This window comes from Miniopterus schreibersii (assembly GCF_964146895.1).
Source record: "Miniopterus schreibersii genome assembly, chromosome: 3".
NCBI classification, from domain to species: Eukaryota; Metazoa; Chordata; class Mammalia; order Chiroptera; family Miniopteridae; genus Miniopterus; species Miniopterus schreibersii.
Window position 1 is genome coordinate 31,610,421 of NC_138103.1, and position 23,248 is coordinate 31,633,668.

General features: G+C 36.6%; 1 protein-coding gene across 3 annotated transcripts in view; it reads right to left on the bottom strand.

Annotated features, from left to right (window-relative positions):
* Positions 1-2,987: 2,987 nt before the first annotated feature.
* Positions 2,988-23,248, bottom strand: part of SLC27A6 (solute carrier family 27 member 6) — a 51,898-nt gene continuing 31,637 nt past the window's right edge. For all 3 annotated transcript variants that reach the window (XM_081132849.1, XM_081132850.1, XM_081132851.1), the window contains 6 exons: positions 18,864-19,058; positions 13,552-13,642; positions 10,636-10,834; positions 9,597-9,694; positions 8,313-8,443; positions 2,988-3,555 (listed from right to left, as the gene is read on the bottom strand). In XM_081132849.1, coding sequence (XP_080988975.1) covers positions 3,379-3,555; positions 8,313-8,443; positions 9,597-9,694; positions 10,636-10,834; positions 13,552-13,642; positions 18,864-19,058 — 891 coding nt within the window. In that variant the 3' untranslated portion in view covers positions 2,988-3,378. The remainder of the gene's footprint in view (positions 3,556-8,312; positions 8,444-9,596; positions 9,695-10,635; positions 10,835-13,551; positions 13,643-18,863; positions 19,059-23,248) is intronic.

Genomic DNA, 23,248 nt, shown 5'->3' on the forward strand with positions numbered 1-23,248 from the left:
GATAATCTCTTAAATAAAGATCTCCTAGAAAATGTAAGTAATACAATAAAAAAAAGACAACAGTAATAAGCATAAACAATTCAGAGAAAATAATTCAAGTTTATAAAAATGTCTGACTTAATTAGTAACAAGAGAAACACATACCGAAAGTACACTTAGCTTCTATTTTTCACTTATCAGATTGGCAAAATTCAAAAGTTTCACAATAGCTGGCAAGGGAACAGGGAAACGGGCCCTCATATATTGCTGATAGGAATGCAAAATTATATAAGCCCACAAATATCAGTTTAGCAATATCTATCTGCATTACAAAATCATGGCCCAGCCACATCATTTCTGGGAATTTATGCAACAGATGCATCTGGACATTTAAGGGAAGAAATATTTACAAGGTCATGGGTTTGGGCACTATTTGCAGTAGCACAATATTGGAAACAATCCAAGAGGGAATCAGTAGGGGGCTGCTCAAAGTGTGATATATGCAGCAAAATCTACTATAAAAATGAGGAAGCTCTCTGTATACTAATTTGGAAAGGTCTCCCATATACATTATTAAATGGAAAACTTCAGGTACAGAATAGTATTTTATATGCTTAAAATGGGCACAGAAATAAGAATATGTATTCATATTTACTATATCATCACAAAGAAACACTGAAAGTTTTCCCAAGAAATGAATAAAATAAAAAGTATTTATCAAGAGTGGGAGACAGGATGCGACCAAGACTTATCAATGTATCTTTTCATCTTGTCTTATTTATATATTGCTTTATTTAAATCAAGATGGTTTCCATAAAACAAAATATAAATAAAACAAGAGAGAATTTAAATGACTCCACATACGCCTCAAGGTCTTTATTTCTCTGCCCCTGTTTAATGTAAAATTTCATAAAATTATCTCTATTTGCTCACCTATCATTCACTCTTCAACCTATTTGAATCTCTCTTGCTGCCTCGTCACCAATCAAAAACTACTCTTGCCCGGCCGGCATGGCTCGGTGGTTGAGCACTGAGCTAGGATCCAGGAGATCCTGGTTCAATTCCCGGACAGAGCACATGCCCGGGTTGCCGGCTTGATTCCCACTCGGGGGCGTGCAGGAGGCAGCCGATCAATGACTCTCTCACATTGATGTTTCTCTCCAGCTCCCTCCCTCTCTCTGAAATCAATAAAAACATATTAAAAAATATTTTTAAAAAAACTACTCTTGCTGAGATCATTATAACATCCACTCTGATCAAGCCATTGAACACTTTCCTCCCAGCCTTATCATTACACACTGCTGACTAGTCCCTTGATGGGTCTGTGACACTGCAGTGCTCATTTACCTCCTACTTCTTTGATCGCTCCTGTGTTTCCGCTTCTCCCTGAGCTCCCACTGTCGTTTCCCTCCCGTTGGTCCTAGGCTCTCTGGGCTCGTCATGGGTCATCTTTCATTCTGCTACTAGAAGTTCTCTTCAAACTCTTTAACTCTAAATATATTTATGTGGCAATCCCAAAATTTTATCTCTAACTCAGACCACTCATTGAACTCTAGAATCACATATTCACACCTTCACATATATACTTGGCTATCTGTGGATATCTCAGTGTTAACCTGCACAAAACAGAGCTAATTCCCACTATCCTCACCACCCAAATACTTATTGTTCCCCAGTTACCTTCATTTCAGTAAATAAAATCATTCTCCATCTAGTTGTTTAAATAGAAACCCAATTCAGTCCCTTTCCCTTAACTCCTTATCTAATCTAATATTAAATCTACTCAATTATACTTAGAAAATATATCTTGAATCTGTATAATTCTCTTTTATTACCACTCCAATTTTATCTCTTGCCTGCACCACAATAAAAGTGTATCAGTCAGGGTTCTCCAAAGAAACAGAATCAATAAGATATCTATCTATCTTTAGAGGAATTGGCTCATACAATTGTAAGGGCTGGCAAGTCAGAAGTCTCTAGGGTAAGCTGGCAGGCTGGAAACATAGGCAGGATTTCTGCATTAGAGCCTTGAGGCAGAATTCTTTCTCTAGGAAACTTGTTTTTGCTCTTAAGGCCTTCACTTGATTGGATGGGGCCCACCCACGTTATGGACTGTAATCTCTTAATATCAACTGATTGTAAATTTAATCACGGCAACATCTAGACCAGTGTTTACCCAAACAACTAGACACACCATAGCCTACCCAAGCGGACTCATAAAACTCACCAAAACAAGCAGTTCTAATTAGTTTATTTCCATGTTTGCCTCATTTCCCACTCTGATTCCCACACAATAGCTGACGTAATCTTTCTAATAGTATCTCTTCCATGATTAAGCTTTTTCTACTGCTTCTCACTGCACTTGGAATAAAATCCAAACACTTTGCCTACAGGTTCATCTTCCAGTCGTTTTCTCCTCTGCATTTACTGTGCTCCAGCCACTTGGAGTAATGGCCTCCTTTCTGTTCATCCAACATGCCAAATTCTTTCCCATGCTAGGGCCTCTACATATTCTTCTCAGATGTGTGATATGTATTTGTTAATGAATAAATAATAAATAACCCCCTCCTATGGAAGATAGCTCACTTTATTAAGAGTCACTCACATGGTTCCGGCTTGAAGCAAACACTGGAGCCTGGTGCTTCCAGATTCAGGTAAGTACAACCGTGCTCACCACACTATCCCTGTAACACATCTGCCGGTTAACGACCCTCAAGCCTGTCATACTCAAAGCCCTTTCTGCCTCTGACCGGGTGTTAATACCTGTTATTCTAGTCTATTATTTCCATTATTATTAGTGGTTTCTACAGTGCTGTTGTAAACTTGATCCATTTATATATCTCCAAAAATTCCTAAATCCTTCGGGCTTTATCAATTCCATATTTTTATACGTCTTCTAACATTTCAATGTGAGTTTAAGATGAGGGAGGTAGGAGTGCATGCATGGAGTCAGTCAAGTTCCTTTGACTGGAAGTTTACAATAAAAAACATCAGAACAGAAACTCAAATCATATTAATGAAGATGATTTTATTGAGTTACAGGACAGGGCGCATAAAAATTAAATGTTTGAGTAAAATTTAACCATCTATTCAAAACTAGAAACTTTAAATGTTAAAAAGTACATTTTTAGTAAGTATCTAGACATTACCCACTTATTTATTATTTCAAAATGTTGGGATTAAGGCAAATATTTAGTTATGCACTGAATCCCCATATAGGTAAAAAAGATAAACTAAAGTTTGTCTTAAAGTTCTTGATTAAAAAAAAAGCTGTTGCATAATAAGAAAATACAACACACGCTTAATGTTAGCTCCTTGCCTCCACTGTTTATGAAGAACCACACACTCTCCTCTTACCTTTATTAAAGCGTTTGAAAATGCCATTTATAAAAAAAAATCTTAAAGTTTGATCTCACCTAACATTATTTGATCATAAAGTTCTTTCGTCAATGGAACATAAGCTTTTTTCAAGTTATCCATGAAGTACAGTGGATCAGAAATTTTCAATGGACTAAATCCTTCTTGCACCAACTGAAACTTCTTTGGTTTGAATGTCCCTGTCATTTCCATCTTTTCCTGTAAAGCAATTACCAGGGTTAGTGGAATCACTTAATATTATATATAATACATAGGTAACATATTTAACAATGCAGACTGTAATATTGAGTTACAACATTTTCATATCCAATGGCCATCTCTATATACTACTAATAATTTAACCTTAGAAATAAAAAAAAAGTTGTCCTCTAGAACATTTAAATATTTAGCCTGATTTACCTGTGAACTTTATTCAACATATAAAAATTATGAACATCATCAATAACTGATTACAACCGATTATAAATGTCTAAAACACATAGGTTTATCTCTTCAATTCAATGTCAACACAATATTATGTACAGAGAATGCTATTAGACATCAAGAAGATAAAAGATGTAAAAGAGAGCGATCTATTCCATAAGGCAGAACACTGCAAGAACCAGAGGGAGTAAAGTGGTCTAAAACTTGAGTTTCTGAGCTATACACTGAGGTCCATTGTGGTACCTCAGAGAATTTCCAGGGTCCCCATGAAACATATAAAATTTTCAAAATAAACCCAGTGACATCTGTCAGTCACCACTTGCAAACTACTAGCTCAATATTAGTTTGTGTTAAATTCTTTTCAGTGATGTCATATCTTTGCGAAACAGAGTTTTCAGTGGAGCTGTGATAAAAGCAAATCCAAATCAATGTGACATGAAATTAGGCTGGCCCGGTTCAGTCTAACCTAATTTCAAAGTTTGAAGAGTTGTGTAATATCCAACTTATTTCTGTGGTTATTTGAAAATGAAATAAAATTATTTCTTTCAATTTATATGCATTATTTTTTCAAATGGCAACTAACTTGTTAGACCTAAATATTTATTGTTTTGGCCTAACCACTGAATAAACAAATATTTAGGTATTTGTTTTGGCCCAAGAGTGTCTTAAAATAATTACTGACACACTAGTGATGCCGTGAATCTAGGGATTTAAAGGAGGTAAGAATAGATCTCTTTGTGGCAGTGTTAAGCATGGAGAAGCAACCTTGTTTTAAATCAGATGGCATGTAGATGTCCATATAAAGTTCTCTGTAACTTGGTCATTTTGATTTATCTTTCTAGATTAATTCTAGAGTCAATTTCCCTTTGAACCTCCTTCCCTGATCTCATCCCTTCTCTCCTCTCTCTTAACCAACTCTGTCATCACAGAATTATATGTGACTGTGTAGAAACACATAATCTTTATTTTTATTTTTCAATTAGTTTACAATCAATATTATTTTGTATTAGTTTCAGGTGTATAGCATAGTGGTTAGACAATCATATATTTTACAAAGTGGCCTCTGATATTTCCAGTACCCACCTGGCACCATACATAGTTATTACAATATCATTGTCTATATTCCCTATGCTGCACTTTACATCCCCATGACTATTCTATAATTACCAACTTGTACTTCTTAATCCCTTCACCATTCCACCCAGCCCCCTATCACCCTCTCCCCTCTGGCAACCATCAGTCTGATCTCTGTATCTATGGGTCTGTTTCTATTTTGTCTGCTTGCTGATTTTGCTCTTTAAATTCCACATGTAAGTGAAATCATAGGGTGTTTGCCTTTCTCGGTCTGACTTATTTCCCCTGTGTTCACTGCTGCGCTATTTACAACAGCCAAGAAATGGAACCCAAGTACCCATCAATAGATGAATGGCGAAAAAAGCCGTGGTACGCCCTGGCTGGCGCGGCACAGAGGAGAGAGTGTTGGTCTACGCACTGGGGCCGGGCGGTGGGGTGTCTCAGATTTGATGCCCGGTCAAGGGCATGCACCTGGGTTGCGGGTTTGATCCCCGCCCTGGTTGGGGTGTGTGAGGGAGGCAGCCAATCAACGTGTCTCATATCAATGTCTCTCTCTCTCTGTCTCTCTCTCTCTCTCTGTCTTTCTTTTTCTCTCTCCCACTCCCTCCCTCCCTTCCACGCTCTCTAAAAATCAATGGAAAAAATACCCTCGGTAAGGATCAACAACAAAAAAGCTGTGGTACATACATACAATGAAATATAACTCAGCCATAAAAAAATGAAACCTTACCATTTGCGACAGCATGGCTGGACCTAGAGGGTATTATGCTAAGTGAAACACATTCTTTTTTCTCTCTTTTAGTAAATTAGAAGCTCACTTTGCTTATACAATTTGATGTTCTGCCTTTAAAAAAATACTATGCCAGGTATATTTCCCCAAGTTAGGTCATTTTCATCAGAACATCACTTTTTAATGGTGTCATACATCTCACCTAATTATAATATTTTAATTAACCGCGCTCTTATTCTTGAACTTAGAGAAAACATAAAAAATTACTACTATAAATAATACCTTGAAGAACATCTTTCTATATAACATTTGCACATCTTTGATTACTTCCTTACTTCCTAAGGATAAATTTCTGGGAATAAAATTACTAAGTCAAAATATGTGCAAATGCTAAGTGTCTGATCACATATTTACCAAACTGTTTCCTAGAGAGGTTATAACAGTTTGTGTTTTAGAACGAAAGGACCAATTTAATTTCTTCCCAGCCATACTGAGTAATAAACATTAAAAAAATTTTTTGGTAAATTTATTGGCAAGAGAATCCTTTTAAAATTTGTGCTAAACAGATTTTTAATAAGATAATTGTTTTATTCATTGTGTCAGAATAATTTATTCTTTTGCTTATATCAGATAATAACTCATTTATTAGATAAATATTATGACTGCCAACTAAGTATCATGCATTATTCTAACTATAGCAAATACTGTAACATAACAGTTATGGCCCAAGTGCTTTTAGGTTTAATGATGCTAAAATATTTTCTAAATTTGTATAAGACTGATTGAGTCTTCTAGAGTTGTCCAATGCCAAAATGCTTCTACTTAATAGCAGTAAATTTTAAGTAGTCCTAAGGGAAAATGTTTAAAATATTATTTGATTCCTCAACTTCCTACTCCATTAAAATACATTGTTTCTAAGGTGGGGCAGGGAGGGGGCAAGAGAGAGCTGGGTGTGGTTAGAAAGGACACTGTGAAGGATCCTTGTGGTGTTCAAATTGTTCATATCCTGACTGTGGTCACTGATGCATAAAGCTACACAGCTAATAAAAATACACAGAACTTAAGACTGAAGGGGTTAAGAACAGGCCTCCCCAAGATATGCCACTTTGGCATGTGAATTATTCTGAAGGCAAGTGAGTCCCTGAGGCCTCATGAGAAACTTTTACTTTTCCCTTAAAGAATTTAAATAAGGGGCCTTGCCCATAATAAGTTATCATCAGAAGTGCCATTTTATGAGTTATCCGTATGGCAAGGCAAACGTATAATTACTGAACATCTGCTCTTCTTATTGTCCTGAAACAACCTTCCTCCTCTGTGAAGCCCCAACGTGCCTTACCGCATCTGGAGCTCAAACACCATACATACCTCATTGTAACTTTCTCTCTCTAAAGCTCTCATGTACAAGGGGTCTCCGACTCGCTCAGGTATGTGGGGTTCCTGTATGTATGTATGTAATTAAATTTTTTTTTCTTGGTAATCTGTCTCATGTCAATTTCACTATTAGACCAGCTGGAAGAATTTAGGATAGAGGAAAATTTCTTCCTCCCCCTACAATATACACACACAGAGACACACACACACACATGCACTCCAGTAAAAGTAAAACAGAAAAGTTTAAAAAGATGGGCAAATTGTATCAATGTCAATACCAGTTTTGAAAAATGTTACCATTGGAGGAAACCACATAAAGGGCACACAGGATCTCTTTGTATTATTTCTTACAATTGCATGTGAATCTACAATTATCTAAAAATTTTTTTCAATTAAAAATGTGTTATTTCTGCTTCATATTTACTTACCTTTAGTATTTCAGATGATTGTTATGAAAATAATCTGAGACGATGTGTGTAAAAGCTCTTAAAATAAAAAATATTATGTAAATGAAATATTTATGACCGTTCAGATGATCTGTCCCACTGGCCAAGCAATGAGTTGGCCGAGAGTATTGCTCAGCAAATGCTTTAAAAATAAATATGAAACCATCTATTGCTCTACTAGAGATCTAATAGCAATGTGACAAATGTATCTGAAAAATTCTATGTGATTGGGTGTTAAGAGATGACTAGTGCTAGCTCTGGGAAATTACATTTGAAGTACAATATTAAATAAATGAATGGCTGAAGAAATGAGCAAGCAAAGTTACTCAGTAGCTGACTAAATTTGTTTTTATTTTTACTGTGTTTTAGTCTAGTAATCTAACGAGAGAGCGAGTTCACCTCTCAAAACAAATAAATTCACAATTTCTCCAAAATATAAAATCCCAGAGGGGGTGGTTGAACAGAAAGAAGACAAAAATAAAAAGTAAAGGTGCTTAAAGCCAAATGCCTTTGGGTTCTGTACACATTCTTCAGACACCTTGATGTCAGCTTGGTGGAACCCAGTTTTAGGCACATAGCACTAAATGTCTTCACCAGGCATGTGTGAGATATGGTTGTTGGCTTGCCACTGTCTCTGGGACCATCACTTTTGCTGAGGTCTTGATTGATCAGGAAGAGAGCAATTCTATAATCAGGACAAAGACAAAGACATCCTAGCATTTCATCATGGCATAAATTAGCATCCCAACGCTTTTCACTGGTCTTGAAATTCTCTAATATAGATAAAATGCACATGTTAGCTAAAGGATAAAAATCTTATTTTGTAGTTAAACCATCTCCTGGATTCCTGGTTTAAATTTGATGGGTAAGTGAAATCACCTTAATTCTTAAAATTCAGACAGCAATATTACCTGAATTCTTAAAAATCGTGGGCAGGCATAAGCTGGTAGAAATGTTACAACTTGTTCATAAACTTTTTCCAAGTCTAAAGACTTATTTGGCTTTAAAATAATAGAGGCCATTCCTGTTTTTCCTTCACAATCTGAAAAAGAAGTTTGAAATAGAGTCCATTTACAAGAAGTAGGGGAATTTTTAAAATAGTCCTATCTATTGCATACTAACTGTTGTAAAGGGAGACAGTAAATCACTTGTGGCAGTGACAATGCAACAGCAGCATAAATGAGTGGGTCCTTCCCTGAGGATATGATTTACTCCCTAGAAATAATTTAGGAACAGGGAAGGGTAGAGTCTATCCCTAACTGTCTACACTACAAAAATGAAATACATGGGATAGAAAACACCATAAGTGACCCATAATTTGCATCTTATCACCATTAATATAAAATATTAAGAGGAAATATTTATTTAAAGACAAATATATTCCAGAGAAATGTCCATAATAAGCATCAATGTAAGAAATAAAGGGCATATTTTTAAGGTAAGAAACTCAAGGCTGGTTTTGTCCTAACTAATTCCACAAATCGCTTACTGCTTATCATGACACCTATGGGTCTCTCCAGGGGACTGGAGTCTCCTGCAGCATTTCTCCAGCACCCAGTGGCTGGCTATTAAACACCCCCCTCCTCTGCTCCCCTATCCACATTCTCACCCCACTCCCATGTCCCCATGCACTGACAAACATTTTTTTACTAATTGTCCTGTGATTTCAAGTTGGTCACTTTTATTCGCCATTTCCACCATCATGATACAATCCTCACATGCATATTTATAAAGATAAATGAAGTAAAAAATTTAAAAATAATTTTTAAAAGGTTCAACTTAACTACAAGTCATTGTTATTAAACATTTAAACTAGATCGTGTTTCTGTTTAGTGGCATGTATAAACTCCAGTCGCAAAGGGAAAAATAATAGACCACTGAAAAGCTGTAACTACTGTCAAACAGTGCGTCACTGACCAGAGTATTTAAGCTTGGCTTAAAAATAAACACATATATTAAAATTCAATGGGGGGAAAAAACAACCCATACTAAAATAAAAAGCAAACATCATCAAAAAAAATTCAATGGGTAACTTTCCCCTGATGTGACCCTGAAGTTGGTTTATTTGCCATGACAAGACTGAGATAACTATCAAATATATAAAAAGCAAAATGTTGAATTAGATCATCGCAAAACTTAAGAAAGTTGGCACATTCTCTTTGAGAATCCTTCCAAAACCCAAAATATATTCATACCTGGCACAGCCACACCATAGACGTTTGATTCTTGTATGAAATCCAACATTCCAATAACATCAGCAACCTCTGTGGTTGCAATGTTTTCCCCTTTCCATCTAAATAAAAAACAAATTCCAGTTAGCACACCTACAGTTGAAGAATTAGATTCCCAGGTTTAGTTTCAGTGCCTTACACTTGGTTGGCTCTGTGCAAACACCTAGTAACCGAAAATAATGGCAGTTTTCAAAACAAGAAGCATTTTCTAAGGAAGCACTTTGTTGATAGCTCAACAAAATCAGTATCTGTTTTTTAGTTAAAATCACTTTATCTATGTCTCATTGGTATAAATTGCTTACTGCAAAATGGTTTTTTATAATATGTCATAAAAATAAAACAATGATAATCCTCTGTATTTTTAGGAATTAATTCCTTTGGCTCTTTTAGTGCATAGGAATGGATATTTTATTTTAATTAAAATGGTTTTACATAATGTGAGCTCCTAACATGGTATAAGAAGGCGAGGAAGTACGTAGAATTCATTTATTCATTCAAGCAAGCATTTTTTGAATGTCTATTGTCTGTCCTTCACTGTTCTATAGTCATTGATTAGTAAAGTAAAATAACTTCACAAGCCTAAAATAACCTTAAGTAATTATAAAAGAAAATCACAAAAAGGGAACTTTTGCTGTTTCATTATTTTTATCACTAGGTCAAGAATTAGACCATATTTGACCAAACTGGTTTTCTGTCTTAAACCTATCATTTAGATTGCATGTCTCTCTACCTGTTTGATATTCTAAAAATAAAAGGAGCCTACTAATTTGGACCAAATGGATTCATTAAAATGATCATAAAACTTGACATCAAAATTTGACTTATGTTTCAATCCAGAAACAGATGGCCGGCAGGTTTTTAAATGGGGAGGCATAATTGAAATAAAAAGGTGGTGTCTGCCCTCAAGGTAAAGAGCACGTGGTCTATAAGGTTTCCATGGAGCCCTGCTCGGAGCACGGTTCCCTGTCACAGAACAGGCGGCATGACCGGTGATGCCTCATACCTGAAAGTGTCTCCAATACGGTCCCAAAAATAAAGGAAATTCTCACGATCTTGGACCATCAGGTCGCCTGTGTTAAAGTAGACATCTCCCCTCCTGAAAACGTCACGCAGCAGTTTCTTTTCGGTGTGCTTCTTATGCCCAGCGTAACCAAAGAAGGGATTCTTCTCGTTCACTCGAGAAATGAGAAGTCCAGGTTCCCCTGGGAGAGAAAGGCATCCTTCAGCGGGCTGATCAAGGCGGTCACCGCGCACGCCACGCACGCACCCAGTCTCCGGGCGAGCAGCACAGCGGCGCGGCCCGTCTTCCTTTCCTCTCGACTGACCGTTACCACACCGGCCACGGTCGCTCTGCGTGCTCAGGGCACAGCCAGCACAGCCTTTCACAGGCTGCCACGAACGCGCATCACTTTGGAAAAACGAACAAGAAGGAAACTGAATGTGAAGAAAGGTCTATTAAACTAATTTTACAGCCTGGGCGGATAGAGCAGTGGCTGCTTTTCTTTTGGATTATGTAGATTTTACCACTGATAATGGCAGTTATATAAATAACAACCATAATGAGGATTTTAATAAGGTTATGCCAGCTGCACTACAAGCCCCGTAGCCCTTTGCGACACCATCTTGTTTATTCTTCATGGTAATGCTCTGAAATTGATCATTATAGCCCCTATTTCACAGTGAGGAAACTAGGCCCAAAAGGGTAACGTCATTTACCAAAGTCCAACAGACAGAAAGGAATGAACCTAATACTCAAATTCAAGTCGAGATGATTTTGCACTACACTATCTCTGAGCTAAGTAATAGGTTACCAGAAGTCTAGGAAAACATTTTATTCCTCTGGGATGTTAGCCTGGAAATCCTCGATGGGCAAGAGATGAAACATGAAATTTATTAGTTTTACTTACAGACACATTATTGAAAATAATTTTTCAATCACATTTATTCAAACGAGTCAAGATTTTGTCTGGCAATCTGCAAGGTGAAACACTACTAAGAGAAGGGTGGAAGACAAAGGACAGCAGCAATCACTAACCCAGAAGATTTCAAGGCTGTTGTTGACTTGCTTTGTCCCTTGTGAAGAGAGTCGACATCCTTGTGATAAGTTAAATGGGTTTAATTCCAGCTTTTAATTTTTTTAAAACAACAACCACACTTTCTATTCAACTGCCAATTACTCCCACTCCTTCTGGACATTCTGGCTTCCAAGGGCACACAAACCAGTGGCCAAAACAAGCCTGCTTTGCTGCAGCAGAGGCCCCTCATGGTCATTGTCTTACTAACACCACCACCATCATCATCATCATCGTTACCATCATCATCATCTTCATTATTACTTAATGAGCACTTTCTGGGTACTAGTGACTATTCCGGGCACTTTACATATGCATCCCATCTGATCCTTGTCACAAACCTGTAAGACGGGCCCTCATACAATCTTCATTTTACAGTTAAAAAACAGAGGGAGAAAAAGAAGTCATTTGCCCAGAGTCACAGAGCAGCCAATTGTTGGGGTTGCAATTTTTCTTTCACCAGGTCCCCCTGACTCCAAAGCCTCTCCTCGTTGCATATTCCATCATCTACATTCCCTATCATTCAGAACTTTCAAGCCTCAGATTTCCCTTAAATTTTGTTGTTTTTCATTTTCAGGACACAAGTGACAATTTCTTCCCTGAGAAATCAATTATTGCAAATGCTTGAAAGGTCAGAGTTTATTCTTATCCATTATTTACAGGCAATTTATGCAAGACACAATGCTTTAATGGGAAAATAAAATATTTAGTGACCCATAATGAGAACTGCAAAATAGTAATAAGCAGTGCTGGGATTCAAGTTCCAATATCAGATATTACTGTAATTGTAAAAAAAAAAAAAAAAAAAGGAACCACCGACTAGCAAAGTGTGTTTAAATGAAGTTCCTTAGAAACGGCTTTTCTTTTGAACACTATCTATAGAGTTCAATTAGGGAAAGATATTTGGTAACTGCCCTTAGGCTTGAAATTCAGAGGATTGGGAAAGCTGCTTTTTAATAGGTAAGGTTTATATTTTCCCTAGTCTTTCAGCTGCCAGGAAAAACAAAACAAAACAAAAAAACCAAACCCAGGTTGGCAACTTTTATATCCACATCTGAAGTAAAGATTTAAAGAAAAACATCTTTGAAATGTAGTTTAAACATATTTTGAGGCAGAAAAAGTAATTTTGGCCTGACTCCTTCAGACTGGACCTCCAAATAATTCTAAGTGTGCACTTCTACGTTTAATTTTCTAGATTGATGATATGCAGCGGCAAGTTAGTTGGGGCACTTGCTTTCATTAATATTTCTAACTGAAAATTGTAAGAAAGTCTACCTTGGTCGAGGAGGAGTGAGAGGGAGAAGGGGAGGGTGATAAGCCACACACCAGGCCCTCGGCAGGGCTTTGCATACATCATCTCAAATCATTGTCAACAATAACCTCAAGAAATAAGTATTGTCACCTCTACTCTACATATGAAGAAAATGAGACTCAGAGAGGTTGGGTAACCTTCCTAAAGCAGTACAGTTTTTAAGTGTGAAAGCCCAGATTTAAATTCAAGTCTGCCTGACTTTCCATTACACCTAGAACACTGAATTAAGTCATTCATTTTAATGTTGTATTTTGGTGATATAGCACATTGGACATATGCCACTGTCACAAAACAGAAGTGTGGATTAAGAAAAATATGAGCCCAACAGTAATCACTTTTAAATTTCAATAATCTGAGCGACTCATTTGGGGCCTCTAACATCTAATAATTAAACCATTCTACTTACACTGAAATTCCAGGTAAGTCACATTGCATATTAGAAATAACCATTACTTCTTTTCTAAATTGAGTAGTAATTTAAAAGGAAATTCGGAAACCTTGCCTGAGGCAACATCTTCAAACACAAGAATCTTACCTTTTTGCACATGGCTACACCAGCCCTGTTCATTTCTAATGGGTTCATCCTTCTGAAAATCGTACTTTATCAAGTCAAAAGTGAAAAAAAACTGCAAAAACAAAACAGAACGGAAACAAGACTTAGTTATTTGCACAGTGACATCTACTGGTAGGCTTTATACTCAGCTGAAATAAAGAATAAGAATGTGGATTTATTAAAACAAGGAACCTTTACTGATACAAAATTGAATGCCTGGACACCAAAATTGAAGGTATTTTTAAACAACACTCGTGTACTGGCGTTTACTTTCACTTCTCTTTTGTTGCACATCACCTTAGCGAAACCTTACTAATTCTAATCCTGAACGAGGCGAAGCGAACAATGCGCGCGCTCAGCTGCTGCCTCCGGACTCCCGCGACTCCGACTCGCTGCTCCCTGCTCCGCCGCCCCGGGAGGAGGGCCACTTCCCTGCCCTCCCCTTTCTGCAGCCATTCAAAGCATCCTTTGAAGTGGAAAGTTTTAATAGAACCAAAATGTAAACTACGTGAATGTAAGGAATTTATTGTCTATTTTTAATTTACAATCCCTTGAAAAGGGACCAGGTGCCTAAAAAGCACTTGTTACCTGACACCTTGACCTTTTCCCCAGGCCTTTCCCCTGACGTCCCCATCAAACTCTCTGCACCACTGTGGTGTGAGATGGCCAGTCTCTGAGAACATCCTGATCACATGGGGCACCAAGCTTATTGGACATCTCTCCTTGTCCCCACATATTTCCAGCTGTCCCGCTCCTGGAATGTCCATTAGTACTATGTCACGGAGATCCATAGATCCACTGAAATCTGACCCTGGGAGAGAACTACAGATTGGCTCAACCCAGCCCCCTCATTTTATAGAGAAGAAAATGCAGGTTTTCCTGATTAATTAAATAGGCAATCATATTAAGCTGAACTAGAACATAGTAAATTAAAATGAAGGTAATAAAATGAAGTGAGGAAAAATAGTAAGGAAGGACCAATAGAAAGAGAGGAGAGAAGTGAACAAATATAGAACAAATAAGTGGGAAAAGATGGGCAAGATTAATGAGATAAATGTAATACTAGTATTTTTTATCTAAGACTAAACTCAGATCTCTCTGGTTTTTAATCTTAGTAAAATTAGCATGTAACTAGAATCACAATTCATTATTTGAATTAAAATATAAATGAGAGCAGCTAATATTGACTGAGCACTTACTGTATGCCAGCCACTGTGCTAGTAAAGAGCAGTGTTTAATTTAATCGTCACAACACCCTTGGAGGTAGAAATTAGTGTTATCCTATTTTAAGATAAGGTTAAGTGAGAGAGGTTGCAAAGCAAAATATATTGTTATTCTACACATAAAGATTCTTTTTTAAAATGCAAGCTTGCATCTTGTTGGTCATTGTCTGTAACTGGGTAACAGGATATTGGCCACTTGCCTAATGACTGGTAAAAAGAAAGATTCCAGGAGTTCTGGAACCGCATTTATCAGTTTGGCCAAACAATAACAGAGCCCTGTTCATCACGCAATCTTTTCTCCCCTGTTTTAACATGCTTTATATTTCAAAAATTTTGCCCAGCAACTGGTGTTATCAGCTTTAGTGTTATTTCTTTTAAATGAAGTTGGCAACCACCTGTGTGGGTGACATTCACTCCACACCAAATCACTGTTTGCCTGTTACCAGGTACAGAGGACTTGATGGTCCGAAATTGGGTAATTTCATGAAACAAATGAAGTTTAAATATATCACAGCATCTTCTAGAAGTCACCAGGATCAAAGCATTAAGTCTCAGCCAGAGGGATTTCCATATTTTCTTCCTGCCTTCAAGAGGCCCCACAGGTTACCAAAAAATGGCTATTATAACACAAATAAAATAACAGGTGCCACAGTTTATCTCCTAAATATATATGCACATGTACATCTTCACCCTACACTGTGTACATCCTTTGTGTTTTCTTATGGTTCTTTAATTTATGTTCGATAATTCCATGAGGATATATTTTCCAGATGTTCATTCTGTACCATATATTATCCCCCTGGAATACAATGTGCTCTTTTGCTAATGAGTCAAATCTTTATTTTAAGGACATTTTCTTCTATTAGGTTTCAAATAATTTTTATCTCTTTGATTTTTTTCCCCAGGAACACCAATTAAGAATATGTCAGGTCATTGTCTGTTTTTGAAATCTATCTTTGTAATTTATTTTATATTATTACATGCATATTCTTTCTATTGTTTATGTAACCCCTTAGTCCCATCCATCTTGCTCCCTAACAATGTTTAAGTCCTTTAATGTGGTGTGAATCTCTGTAATATTTTCATTTTTTCCTGTATTAATTTATTTTTTGAGCTGAGCATGTCTACTTTCCAACTCCTTCTGTTAATCTGTTTTCCTTGTACTTTCCTCTCCTTTGAGTTCTTATTTTTAAAGAGAATATTACTGCAATTTTTGAACCTATGGGAAATCGTTTTTCTAAATATTTCCTGGCCACCTTGGAGGACTTATTATTTTGATGTGCATCCATATTTTTTTGGCTGCCTTTTATTTAGATTCATCTTCCCCCTCCCTTTCAAGTTTTATTTCCTCTAGGGGTTTCATGTTTGTTCCTTCCCAAATATTATCCCCAGGTGTAGAAAAGAAGGCAGTTCATAACTTCTATTTGGGTTTGTTTCTCAAATGAACTGTCACCAAATTCTCTATATTGTTTGCTTTGGGAGCACACATGGGACACATATCCCTTCAGGCTCATGTGTTTAAACAGTGAGTGTAGCGCAAGGAGGACATTTGCATCATAGGAATACGATGTTGCTGCCTTATCTTTTTCCTTCACTAATAAAATCCTGTCTCTGTTTAGAGGCTGATTCCCCTCCCAGACAGTAAGTGTAAGCCTCCTAAACTTTTGAGACACACTGATCAAATCCCCCTATATAATTATGAAACACTTATTGGTCCAGTTTTTTTCTGATTGCCTGCTACGTAACAGAACAATATGTAAATGAATGATAAAAGACAGAATTCATATGATATTTGGTACTTTTTTTTCTCTTTCATTTCCAAACTGAGTAAAACCTAAAATGAATTGAAAATCAGATGTTTTCTAAATAAATTGTAGACAATCATGACTTCCTGCATTACTGACATTATTATAGTCTGACAGGGAATTTAAGGTATTAGAAAATTAAAATGAAGTCAAGCCAGTAATAAAAATACAAATATTCTTCATTGTACTCCTACGGGATGATTACTTTGGAATGACTCAGCTTCACTAAAGGAGCTTTTAATATAAATACCAATTTTTAATGGAATCAGTTCAATGAATTGAGAAAATTAACTGTAAGGAATGTAAAACAGCAATATCAGCACTTACTTTCCCCAAATTACTTTTGTTTAGAATGCAAACACATTTCTGACATGATAAGACCCTTAAAATCCCAAAGAATGCATTATAAAATAGTTTGCACCTTCTTTAGGTTCCAAACATTAGGGCAATTTATATAAGCTTTGAATCAATTTTTTTTGTTTTGTTTTGTTAATCCTCACCAGAGGATATTTTTTCCATTGCTTTTCAGAGAAAGTGGAAAGGGAGGAGGGAGGAAGGGAGAAGAGGGAGGGAGGGAAGGAGGGAGAGAGGGAAAGAGAGAGAAATGTCGATGTGAGGCACACTGACTGGTTGCCTCCTCAACCACTGAGCCACACCAACCAGGGCTATATTTTTACTTTTTAAAAATTATATTTTATATCTCCTTTTTATTTTTCAATTACAGTATACATTCAATATTATTTTGCATTAGTTTCAGTTTACATCATATTTTTACCTCTTTGATACTAAATGTTTCTTTACTATTTTTTAAATTTATGCTTTTTATTATATCCTTCCTTTTATTTCTTTGAATTTGTTTTTTTTTTTAAATTAACTTTATAGAAATGGATATTTAGCCCTCTAATTTTCACCTGTTCTTCCCTGAGTGTACAAATTATACAATGCCAAATTTTCATTATGATTCAGCTAAAATTATTTTCTAATTCCTGCTTTTTTGTTAACTCATAAAAATTTAGAGATGTTTTATTTCCAAATATATAGGAGACAATCTAGCTGTCATTTAAAAAATGTAATTTTACCTTAATTAAACTGTTGTCAGAGAACATAATCCATATAAATTCAATCTTTTGAATTTTGCTGGAATTCCCTAAGTGGCACGGTAATCTTTGTGAATTTTTATAAGCGCTTGAAAACAATGGATATTCTGCAGTTTTTAGATGTGGTGTCCTATATATGTCCATTAGTTTAAGTAGTTTGTTTATTGTATTATTCAAATATTCTACATCATTGAAGTTTTTTTGTTTGTTCTATCAAGTATTGAAAGAACTATAAATAAAATATCCAACTATGATTCTGAATTTATTTTCTCTTGAGGTTATAAAATTTTTGAGACTATTTCTTTATTTTAAATTTTATTCTTTAAAAATATTATACAAATTATTTTCTCCAAGTCAGTTGAAGATGTATGTCTACTATCTTTCGTCTTCCATGGTTGCTATTGAGAAATCAGCTATAAGTCTTTTACTCTTAAGAAGGTGATTTTTTTTGTCTGCTTTGAAGATTTTAGTGGTACCTTGATATAGTTTTTAAAGAAAGTATATATTAGAAGCCTATACCTAAGTTTTGAATGATATAAAAATGAAAGGTAAATAGAAATAGTGCACTGAAAATACTCAAAGAAAATGGAGTCAAATGAACATATGTCAGGATCTATGCTTGCTGTTTATACTTACATCATTAAATTTGAAAACTGAACAAAAGAATTAGGTATCATTATCCTTATATGATTGAGGGAAGACATAGGAGGCTGAGGTTTTAATAACCTACAGCCCTAGAGTTCATCTAGAGGCCACTACTTTATTTATAGAAGTTCTCAACTTAAAAACCACATGTGATTATATATTTATCCTCACCTGAGGAATGAGGATATTTTTTCCATTGATTTTAGAGAGAGTGGAAGTTAGGAGGAGAGGGAGAGAAAGGGAGAGAAAGAGAAATATCGACTCGACAGAGACACATAGACCCTCATGCACCCTGACCACAGGTGGGGATCGGACCTGGAACCCAGGTATGGGCCCTGGCTGGCAACAGAACCCATAACCCTAACCTGAGACCCTCTGGTGTGCAGGCTGACACTCTAACCACTAAGCCATGCCAGCCAGGGCAACACACCTGATAATATTTACCATAACACACAAGCACAAAGCTAGAAGAGAGGTCAGCAGGTCTCAAAATATTTCTTTTGTAAAGAAAACATGGTACTTACTTTGTAAAAGAAATTTGTTCTCCCGACTGCTCCAATTTTCCCAGTGTGATTCATGAAACAAATGTTTCCTTCGGTAGCTCCATAAAGCTCACACATCTTAATATTTCCAAATCTGTCTAAAAATTCTCTCCATACATCACTCCGTACACCATTTCCAACTGCCAAACGCACCCGATGATCCTTTTCTCCTTCTTTCTGTTAGAAGAAAAGATTTTCCTCGTAACTTATTAATCCTAGTTCCCAATTCTTTCTTTCATTTCTATTACTTTAATGGTAAATATCTACGGGTTGCATATATGCAATAATGGAAGGAAAGTAAAAAAATATCATGTAAGTCTGTTGCAGAACAGTGTCCAACAGCTAACGAAATTAACCTGGCCCAGAGTAATGCAGCTTTATTTCCCCACATGTGGGAAAAACTCTTTCTAAACTCCAGCTTATTGAAGCCTTATTTTGGTAGAGATAAGGTAAAGAAGAAAGCATATTTCAGAAAAAAAAGCATTACTTTTAAAAAAATTATAAATATACTTGAGTTTGCACTCTCAACTCTATCACTTGTTGTCTATAAAACTTTGAACAAGAGGTTGGGTACTATTCTGATTCTCAGTTTATCCATCTGCAAAAACTGATAATAATACCTACCTCACTTACACACTGCAGTATACAGTTAAGCCCAGCGCCTAGCATAGAGTAAACAATAAACTGAGGTCATCTAACCACTGTAATATTTGGCTTGCATATGTTATGATTACTACTTGTAACTATTATATTTTTGAATGTGCAATGTTCTCATATTTTTACTTCTAGATCAAATTTTGGAATTAAAAGAAAAACTAGAACTATATTTTATTCTAAATTCAATAAGCACTATACAAGAAATACCAAGTGTTAGAGAGGACGTGGGGAAAAGGGAACCCTTGTGCACTGCTGGTGGGATTTCCACAGTGAATTATAGCCACTACAGAACTGAAAGCAGGAAAGTACTGTTTATCTTGAGAGTGCTACTGGATTTTTTTAAACTGTAAAAACTAATTTGATAAAATAAAAATTAAATTGAAAAATAAAATAAGAGACAGCTAAGACTGTGAATACATTGGAAATAACAGTCTGACTTGCTGTTGTAGGCTTGGGCCCACATCAATGAGCTTTAAGTTAAATATTTTGTAGATAGAGAAAAAAACTCACTCAGGTAACAGCAGCTCCTTTCAAGACAGAGGATTTTTTTCTACCACTAAATACAACTCTGGGCAGCCTGCCCTGGTTCCCACCTATGGGCATGTCAGGTATTGCCTACCTGGCAGGAACTAGCTCTTGGACTTTCCACTGCCATTTTCCTATATAAAACACCAGTGTTGCAAATTTTAGGACTCATTCTACTTGAACAGAGAACACTCTTTAATATGGCAAAACTGTTGGATGCTTTTCAGGTCAGAGATGAGTTTTAGCAAGTATTATTATTTATAAAATGTGTTGGCATGCTCTGGAAACCAGTAAGAAGGTGGTTTATAAACCAAGTTCCATAGACTTTAACCTGTGTGGGCTATGGCTACATAAGCTTACTAAGTAAGAATAAACATTCATCCAAAATGATTTAATTGGTATAGAAAATCAAATTATTAAAACTAAGATAAGGCCTTTGTCAAGAAATAGAAACTTCATCTATTTAACTCTCAAGTTATTTTTATTCTATTTTCCTCTCCTTTAAAAGAAAATCCAGAAGATCATGTTTTAAAGGGTATGAGAAAAGATTAACTGACTCATTATTTAGTGTTGTGGGGAAAAGGGGAATTTATATCTCCTCTATGTTGAAATGTATGCACATGATAGAAAATTTGGAAAGTACATAAAAAAGCTGTAATCCTACCACACCAACATTAATTCTTTTATATGTCCATATGTATACACATAAAAAGTTATAACCACACTATATATAGAACCATATACTATTCTACTTTATTTACATATTACATTCTGAGCACTGCTCTAAGCTGTTACCTCTTATCCTTTAAAAACATGATTATATGATTTCCATATAACTATGAGAAAGAGAGAGCCGAACCCATAGAGACATCCAAACATGTAGACACAGTTGCACACAGAGGCACACATATTGTGACACACAGAAAGAGACCCATGCAAACCGAAAGACACAGAAACAGAAATTGAGGTAGAGAGAGAGATCAAGAAAGAGAGCAATACAGAAATCCAGAGTGTGGGACAGGAACAAGAAAAATGTTTGCAGCCAGATCAGGAGAAGCAAAGGGAGTGAATATGGTTGAGCTCCATGTCCAGGTTTTATCTCTTTTCAATCACCACGATACCCCATAAAATAAGAAGCATTATCCCCATTTTGCACATTGAGAGAATGAAGTTCAGGTCCACGGTCACATGCCAAATAGACAGGATCTGAACACGTTAAAATGTGAGCACTGTGTGGCCAGGGGCTGTTGCCTGTTCTGTCCTCTGCTGTACCAACTGCCTTGGACAAAGCCTGGTGCACAACAGACATTCACAATCCACCTGTGAAAGGAAGAAAGAAAGGGAGGGAAATAAACTGACGAACAAGATAGGACCACAGACATGGAAACAGGAAATAGACTGACAGGTCTCAGAGGGAAGGCAGGAAGGAGGGAGGGAAGAGATTAACCAAAGAACTTACATGCACATATGCATTGCCCACGGACACAGGCAACAGACAGGTGAAGGCCTGGGGTGCGGTGGGAGAATGGGTGCAGGGCCGCAAAGGGAGGAAAATGGGGGACATCTATAGTACTCGCAACAATAAATTAAATTTAAAAAAAAAAAGAAAGGGAGGGAGGGAGTGGGAGAAGGAAGAAAGGAAGGAAGGAAAGAAAGAAAAGAAGGCGAGTAGGAAGAAAAACCAGCTTTAAAAAACCCTTAAAAGCTCATGCTCTATTTTCCTCGTGATTTCAGTAATAGGAAGCAATCAAAACACGAGTTTCTAATTCAGTAGTTAGTATTTAAATGTTGACACACTCCCCCACACATATAAAGTAAGCCATTTTACAAGATACAGAAAGTACTCAATTCATCTTCAGCCATTTAAAAACCCATTTGGAATTTAAGAGAATTTGCTGAACGGTTCACAGCTCTTAATATTGCTCCAAATCTTGCATTTCACCTGACCAATTTCCTTCTGGCTTTCAGTGCCATGCATCAAACTGATGTGACTGTACCAGTAAAAGAGCCACACCTTTGAACCAAGGCTCTTGTTTCTTCAAAACCTTCTTCGGGACTTGTTTTTCCAGCAGTGTCTCTTGACCTGCTATATGTAAGGTAGTGACTGAACTATAGTTACCTCCTACCCGGTCACAGATTTATTCAGTGGCCAGAGATAGCAGGCCTCTAACAATGCCCTCCTAGAAACAAAGTCTCTTTCTTCCAGAACATGTGCTTAATCCTACTCAGAGAATCTGGAACACACCCACGCTGAATGGCCTCTTTACATTCCTATGAAAAGTTAAAACTCTGGAATTCCTGTTTAAATACAGGTAATTTGTATCAACTTTGATTTCTCAGTAAACAAAGACTATACTGTTTGTTAACAGATGGAGAGACAGAAAAGAAACATAAATTCATAGTGAAAACAAACAGGCAAGTCATTTCTGCCTTCAACCCTGGAAAACTAGCTGCTTAATGCCCAAAACAAAAGTATGGTCTAATTCCAAAAGGATCATCTAAAATATATAACAACACATGTTAGGGATTGTAATTTTTCCATCTTGATTCTACTTAATATAAGACCTCTTCTTCTTAAAACTCATTGATAATTATACACACACACCTGTCACACCAACATACCCCAGAACAGTAACTATACATTTCAACAGTTTGCTTCCTTCACAGCCACTAATATACATTAAAATATATATTGATAGCAAGCCAAGCAGGTATTACAGAACAGGTACAAAATAACACTAAATACAAACAGGATGTCAGAAGATCCTGTGAGTGGGTTGGGGAGTGAGCCATGCAAATATCTGGGGGAACATTCAGTGGGGGAAACGGAGAGTCCTGGTGCATTGAAGGGAAAGCAAGGCGGTGGGTGGGGCTGCAGCGGCGTGAACAAGGAGTACTGTGCGGGGTAGGGGCTGAGGGTCGGGGAGGTCCCAGCAGGGGAGCTGAGTGGTTCATGCTGAGCGAATTAGGATTTTCTTGCAAGTAAACCATCTAGGGATCTGAGTGGTGAAGTAACATAATCTGACTTTCATGATAATAGAATTATATCAGTTGCTATTCAGGGTAGAATTTAAGAGGACAAAAGTGGAGTTAGGAAGAGGCTATATTGCTAAAATTTTAGGCAGGAAGTAGTGCTCACTTAGATGAGAGCAGTAGGTAGCTGGGGTTTGACTGTGGATATATTT